Here is a 7,690-nt window from a genome sequence, read left to right as displayed (position 1 = left end):
AAAAAGTACAGGGTCCCAGGGTGTCTAGGTCACAAGGAAGTTCCCCTTCAGCTGTGATTGCATTTCATGGGTTTTCTTGGGCTATGTGCCTTCCAGCGTTTGTCATAAACTGGAGCCCCTCAAACTTTGGAGGTACAGATGCCACCTCTATTCTGCTCTGCCACGGCACCTCTCGGCACATATCACCATTACATAGCAATGACCAAGACTGAACATTGGCCGGACATGCAACACACCCACTGCAGTTCCTGCTGGCTGCAGAAATACATGACTAAGTGATATACAGATAATGAACTCACACTTGGTTCAGAAATAAGTGTATTTTAAGTGTTATTCAGATGGCACGCACACATGTTTTCTTATCTGGTAGCACTAGAGCAATACATTAACAGTAATGAAGAAGCTATCATACGGCAAAGATCTGCCATCAGCTCTAAGCATCCTGTGTGGTCGACACGCCACATTGCTCCTGGTTACAATTCCTGTGAGAAGGGTGCTCCAAGACTTTCCGTGGTCATGGAAGTCCTCTTTGTTCCTCACAGTCTGTTGTTCAGGAAGGGCCAGAGCACGCTGGCTGCTATCCCTGCTGCCAACCCATAGCTGTGCCTCACACTGCCCGCAGCGTTGGTGTTGCAGAGGTTGCTGCTGCAGCAGGAGATATTCCTGGTGCCCACACTGAAGTCCTGATAGGCTGGTGCACATGACATGTCACAGCCCTTGTTGATGATGCTGAAGGCCCCTGCGACCTCTGGAAGGAAAACAGGACCATTACTATGAGGATTCAATGCAAGCCAAGCCAAGCCAAGCTAAACCTCATGGAACTGAATAATGAGTTGTTAATCTTGTCTGAGCTCACTTATTGGGGAAAAAAAAAAAGTGTTTCCCAACAGCTGCATGTTTTACTGTAGCAGGTTGTATTTTTGGGTTGTCGGTTTGTCAACAGGGAGGGAAAGGTTTCAATCCCCAAATGTTTGCTTAAGGCACTGTATTCCACAGCACAATTCTCAGGGGGTTCTAAAACAGCACCAACTACAGATAGCCTAATAATTTAATTAATTATAAATGTAGCCATTAACACTTCTGTTGGGGAGCCTAAGCTACTAACGGATGAGGAACAAGCATGGGGGGTGATCTTTGCTCCTATCCCATATGTCTTTGTTGCACAGAGCCTTTCAACACCCAGGGAAGTTATGGAAACACGGCTATTCCCATTTCACAGATGACAGTTATTTTTTTATTTGTTTCTGAGAGACACAGCCTATTTTTCTGTGGCCGGTCGATACTCAGTAACTGCTGGTTACCAGCAGATTATGGTCTGCATGAGATCTCCTGACCTTGCACAATCAATTCTGGACACCAAGTCTTTGACATACACAAATTTAGTGTATAGGGCCAGTGGGTTATACAATGTGTTGGCTCTCCTGCATGTGAATCCACGGCCATGGGTTTGCACGTTTCCAACAAGGACAATGCCTGCTGGAGGTATTGCATTCACTGTCTGGCAGAGATGAGTTTGAACATGCCACTGGTGGGTTTTGTGCCCCGGGTCTAAGAGCTGTCACCACAGATCCAGACAGGGCAAATTTTTTTATTTTTTTTTTTTTTTCCAGATCTAGAATGGGAGAATTAAATCATAATCTGTTAAAGGAGTTTACCCAAAGACACACAGATGGCTGCGTTCAGAGCTGGCTGTAGATAGGCCTAAGTGAAATTCTATGCTTTTCATTGAATCCGCCTAAAGCCAGCTCTGTCATTGAATGCTCTTAACTTCGTGACTAGGTTTCTCCAGACTCAGCCCCTCACATTTTAATTCACATTCCAAATTTTTCAAACTTAACTATTGTCCTTGTAAGCAAATATTTTTTGGTGTTCTGAAAGAGAAATAAACCTAATTTTGTACAGGTGAGAGACATTGGTAGGTATTTTCCATGTCATAGAATCACAGAATCATAGAACCATCTAGGTTGGAAGGGACCTTTAATCAACCATCAACCTAACACTGCCAAAACCACCACTAAACCATGTCCCTCAGCATCACGTCTACCCATCTCTTAAATGCCTCCAGGAATAACAATTCAACCACTTCCCTGGGCAGCCTGTTCCAATCTTTGGTAACCCTTCTGGTGAAGAAATTTTTCCTCATATCCAATTTAAACCACCTCTGGTGCAACTTGAGGCCATTTCCTCTTGTCCTGTCACTTGTTACTTGGAAGAAGAGACCAATGCCCACCTCACTACAACCTCTTTTCAGGTAGTTGTGGAGACCAATAAGGTCTCCCCTCAGCTTTCTTTTCTCCAGACTAAACAACCCCAGTTCCATCAACTGCTCCTCATAAGACTTGTTCTCCAGACACCTCACCAGCCTCATTGCCCTTCTCTGGACACGCTCCAGCACCTCAACGTCTTTCTTGTAGTGAGGGACACAAAACTGAACACAGTATTTGAGGTGGGACCTCATAGGTGCCGAGTACAGGGGGATGATCACTTCCCTAGTCTTGGTGGCCACATTATTCCTGACACAGGCATTGATGTCAAGTGCAACTGCACTCTCCTAAAATTCCTTCCAGGCACTGGCACAGTACTGGCTGTACTGCTCAGTTTTTAGCATGATCTACTTGCACACAGTGAGGCATTTATAGGGTAAAGCATGCATGTGCTAATATGACTTTGTAATCACACTCTCATGCCCAGTGTGGGGAGAGGACTTGGTGATGGCCAGCCCCACTACCTAGGGACCACTTATCACCAAGGGATAAACGTTTTTCTTTTCTCATTTCTACTTAACATGAAAATCACCTGAAAGCTTTTTTATCACCTTTTCTCCCCAGATGGCTTTTCTCTTCCTGCTGCACACTGAGCTTTGCCGGTCCATACCAGCTGGTGTATCTAGAGTATGTGGGGCTGGCTTGGACACCTGAGGCCAGCACCATGCTTGGCTCCAACATCACAACTACGACATTGCCCACCCCCACTTTGTCTTACTGATCACATCTGTCTTGCATATTTCCTTTTCCTTGCAGTCCACTTCCTTCTGACAGTTGGAGTTGCTGAGCTGTGTTGTGCAGCTGTAACACCGCAAAGAAGACCCTGCAAGAGACCAAGAGGGATTATAAGGCAAATCTTTCTGAAGCTCCCCAAGGCATCCAACTTAGTGCTTTCACTGGGAAACAGGACCATTCCTGTGGGTCATCAAAGGGAAATAACATCTCTGTTATTGGGAAAACGATATTTTTTCCACTTTCGGTGGGGAATAGTACACTCACTTGAGGTGAGAATCAAGTTTTGCGGTTGCTGAAGGAGTTTCAGATTTGGTCAGCGTAGTAAGGGAGCAAAAAGAGACCAGCTGGATAGCTGGTCTCATTGACTGGTCTCATCAGTCAATGGGAAGTGCTTCCCAAATACTTCTTCCTCTGCATCCCAGTTCATGTCTGGAACAGGCTTTTTGTGATATTCCCACCTGGGATGAAGGGATGAAGTCCCCAGAAACACAGGTTGATATTATTTGTCTGCCTCTATAGACATTAGTGTTTCACCAGGTGGGCCTGTGAGCCTTCGCTGAAGCATTGCCAGGGTTGGGTGAAAGAGGGAACACCCAGAGGGAAGAGAGGGTGAAGGAGGGGTGGAACAGGCAATTTGCAAGGTCTCTTCCAGCTTGTTGTCTCAGTTTGACCAACTTGTGACACATACTCTCCATCACACATGCACACACACACACACACACACAACCCCTTAGAAAGCAGAGTGCAAACACGGCTTTCTCCTCCCTCTGAAAACCAGGTCACCACGTGTTCCCACCCCCTCGTGGACATGCCATTCTATAGGGGATGCAAGTCAGCATCGTTAACAGCTGCTGTGCTGCTACACATATCAAGCAAAGGCAGAATAAGCATTACAGCTTACAAGTATCTAGCCCTGATGAAAACTAGTCCCCAGAGGAGTCAGGAGCATGGTGCAATTACTTGTTCCTATTACCAACACATGCCCCAGGACATCACTGGAGCCTTGCAAGTGTGAGAATTGATGTATATATATGTACTTTAACTCCATGACCACAGGCTTGTATCATGACTCCCTAAAGTCAACACCCTAATGCCTAACACACCCTTCTAGGACACAGAATAGAAATTAGTGTTATTCAGAAAAGGAGCATGAAGAGATTTGAAGCATTTGGTCTCCCCCCTGCCCAAACTGTTCTGGTATAAATGATTGACGCAGTCATAGAGGCAAGGAGCCAAACCTCAGTTTGCTTGTAGTGCTGCATTCTGCTCTCACATTTATCTGACTCTTAATGCAATGAAGAGCACCCTGATGGAAGCTGGCAAAGGAGAGGGTCTGTCCAGGACTGTATGAGACCCTTCTCAGCCTATTCCTTCAGCATCCTTTGCCGATTGAGCAATGTTTCTGCTCAGATCTGCTTCTTCTGTTCTCTGGTAATAGGGAAAAGCTGGTTTAAAACCATCTTTTTCCTAGTCAGGCTGAAAAAAAAAAGTAGTGACGGTGTCCAGATCCCACCCATCCCACTTAGAAAATAACATGCCATGGCATTATCCCTTTTCTCTCCTATTAAAATTCTAACAATCTGTGCAGCATCAGAGGCCACTTTTGAAATGAAGAGTCAGAAAACAAGTTGGAACAAAACTTACCTTTGCAAAGATATTGCAATTTTGATAGCCTGGGAAGAAAGCATATAACCCTCCCACCCCACTTAAAAAAAACCACAGACACACGTAACTATGTGGTCTAGCTTAAATAATTTTGGTTTTGATTAAATTCAGATTTGTATAGGATTTTTCTTTACTGGAAGCTGCACTATCCAGCACTAGGATCGCACCATCGGCAGAGTGGGACTACGTATCTTTTCTGTGCAACACCCAGGGCATCCCATCAAAAAGCAAGTATCTTCATGCGACAACTGCACCAGCATTTCTTCCCTCACTGCCAAACCCCATCACGAGTCTTTTCTCTCAGCTGAAGATCTGATGGAGGAGACACGGGACAGACTCTCCACGCTGTCTTACCTGAGTCCAAGCACAGGACTGCTCCCAGCAGGAGGACAAGGAAAACCTTCATTTTGGGATAGCCTCTCTCGTGCTGAATATGAGTTGTTTCCTCGTGGGGCAGTTTATATACCCTGGGAGGCAGCAATTGGGCATGCCCAGGAGGTTACCCTCTAAAGGCACCTGAGCAAGGCTGGACCAAGGGAGGCGTTGGTTTGTGGTGGTGATATTTGCGTTAGGTGCCTCTCCTATCAGACTGTGACTCTCGGAGCCTAACAGCACCTCCTCTCCACCGCTATGCCCCCGCCTTTCCTCCTACCCTTGGGCAAAGTGTTCACACGAGTGGAAAAAAACCCAAATTCTTTAGAACAAGGCTGGCCTTATGCATTTCCCCAGAGCCAGTGAGGCTGAGGTTGCACCCTGTGAACAAGGCTCTCCACCCCCATTGCTATCTTGAGTGGAGCTATTGTGTTTAAATCAAGGACATAAAGTTCTTTTAATAAACACTTCCCGCTATTTATCTGCGTGTCTGAGTGTCTCTGTGACACTCATGGCATGTGGTAGCAAGGTATGTGGGCAAATTACAGTGCATTGGCCTCTTCCAGGTGTCCAGGTGCTCATTTGCCCTTATTTGTGTGTATCGTTTGTAGTCTAGTAAAAAACAATGGCCAATTCACATTTTTTTTTTGTGTGTTGAAATCAAAGGGACTTTGTGATGGCTTTGTTTGGTATTGTGTTTATCTGCCACGTCTGCACTGTGGCATGCTTCTCTTTGTCTGCCAGTCTAGTATAGGTTGGGTAAGGTTGTACACTTAAACTCCTAGCAGCGGGTACTGTAAACAATTCCAGCTTGTGAAAGAAATGCCACTTCTCATCACAGATGAGGGTGAGTTCAGCCACATTCCAAACTGAAGTGCGAATGTTTGCTTTGGTGGGTTGATTGGAGACCTCTCCCATCCCTCATGTCCTTTGGCCACTTCTCAGCACGCGCCGGCATAGAAGAAACCAGACCTTTCTGGTAAATTTAATTTGTCATGTTTTCTTACTTTATTTCGTGTTTTTCTTAAACATCAGGACCTTAGTGCTTTGCAGTAATAGCTTCCAGGGACTTGCTGTCGCGCAGTTTAGCTCTTTGGACACCAGGCCCTTTTTCAAATTGAAAGGAGGGTGGGCTGGCCTGTTGGTGGATCGTTGCTCTTGATCAGTGGCTGTGGGATGAATGACAGAGGGTCAGCTGGACTAAGTCTGCTGAAGTTAATGACACTGCCCTGATTTACACCGGTGGAGAATCTGGTGCAGGGGATGATTTTGCAAATCCTCTTTCCTCTGCAGGGATCTTAACTACTTCCCCTTGGACTCTTGAACTTCTGCTTAAAAGGAAAAAAAACCCTCAACCCAACACCTTCTTTCAGTGTCTATTGGCTTTTGCTTCACCATATGTTTGCAGAACATCTCGTTTATAGCTAACTGTTATGGAATAGCTGGATAAATAAAGTAGCAATATGTTCTCAGATTCCGGTGTTCTTTATTCAGAGATATTTAAGGTTATTTTTCTTTTTTAATCCCTTATGATAGTCCCTGTAGGGTTTGGTTCCTTGTGCTAGGGAACAATAGGGCCAAGGGGAAAGCACAACCTGGTCCCCCCGTCAAATCCACCCGGGGCCTTGAATTAAATATTTCTTTCTTCAAGTGACTCATTGGTAAGCAAGAGGCAGTGCTCTTTTCATCCTCAGCAGCCTGACCTGCTGCCAGTCAAACTCTCCTAGTACGATTATTTCTTTTTATTCTTTTTCTAACAGCATCGGGGCTGCCAGCGAAGACCAGGACTCGTGGTGCTGTAAAAGAGATGCACACAGCTAAGAGCCTGTCCATGCCCCAGTCCTGCTTGGCTGCAGGCCGAGGCTGTGTAAGAACCCAGTAATTCCTATCCCTTTACCTCAATTGTTGCTTCTTATTTTTTTTTCTTGAATGTTTGTGTGCAGTTCCTGCTCGACTCCTGAAGATGGCAAACGTACCCCGTTACAATTATTATACATACATTAACATGCAGTTGTCCGTAGGATGGTGTGTGCTTGGTATCTTTTATTATCCTGATGTTATAAAATCCCAAGTTCATCTAACTGCAAGAAGACGACCATCTATTTCCCCTGGGAATCGAAGGATGTCTACAAATCACTTGGGTTTTGGTGTTTTTTTGTTTATATTATTTTCCTGATTCCTGATAGATACAGGTCTGGAACTTTCTGTTGAGGAGAGAGAGAAAAAGGGCTTGATTATTTGCTGTATCCTGGTTCACCTGCCTGGTGTCAGGTTGGGAAAGGGGTGGTGGACCGTGGTGCAGAGCATGGTGTCACCGATCACACTGAGGGGATGGATACCAGTAGTAGGCATCAGCTGGAAATTTGGGGACAAGAAAGGCACTAGGTAAAACAATGCCTGGGAAATCTGGACAGAGACACCAAGTGTCTCCAAAGGCAAAAGAAAGTCACTCTGATTTTCTGGGCTGTATCAACTGTTTGACTAGGTGGTCTGAAGAGGCTGTAGTGAAGCCTGCAAGATGACAGAGATAATGTATTAAGACTTCAATCACAGACTAACTTTTTTTTTGTGGGGATGTCTCTTACAAGCAGAAGAGAAAAAAACCCCAAACCCAACAGAACCCAGCAAAGAGGAAACTGAGATGGAGTTCCACA

At 45.3% G+C, this 7,690-nt stretch overlaps 1 protein-coding gene across 1 annotated transcript; it reads right to left on the bottom strand.

The window, feature by feature from the left end:
• Positions 1–311: 311 nt before the first annotated feature.
• Positions 312–5,242, bottom strand: PSCA (prostate stem cell antigen). The gene is made up of 3 exons (XM_082479246.1): positions 5,019–5,242; positions 2,983–3,087; positions 312–748 (listed from the first exon to the last, which is right to left on the bottom strand). The coding sequence occupies exons 1-3, from the start codon at positions 5,068–5,070 to the stop codon at positions 537–539; spliced, it is 369 nt and encodes a 122-aa protein (XP_082335372.1). The 5' UTR covers positions 5,071–5,242; the 3' UTR covers positions 312–536.
• Positions 5,243–7,690: the final 2,448 nt, after the last annotated feature.

Source organism: Vanellus vanellus (genome assembly GCF_965231255.1).
Source record: "Vanellus vanellus genome assembly, chromosome: 2".
In the NCBI taxonomy this organism is placed as follows: Eukaryota; Metazoa; Chordata; class Aves; order Charadriiformes; family Charadriidae; genus Vanellus; species Vanellus vanellus.
The sequence above is the reverse complement of the archived record's forward strand: the minus strand, read 5'-3'. Positions and strand labels throughout refer to the sequence as shown.

Excerpts from the sequence above, each read along its gene's own strand:
- PSCA (XM_082479246.1), bottom strand. The coding sequence starts at position 5,070 with ATGAAGGTTTTCCTTGTCCTCCTGCTGGGAGCAGTCCTGTGCTTGGAC. Across the intron at positions 3,088-5,018 it reads AGTCCTGTGCTTGGACTCAG|GGTCTTCTTTGCGGTGTTAC; the intron begins GTAAGACAGCGT and ends GGTCTCTTGCAG. Across the intron at positions 749-2,982 it reads ATGCAAGACAGATGTGATCA|AGGTCGCAGGGGCCTTCAGC; the intron begins GTAAGACAAAGT and ends TTTTCCTTCCAG.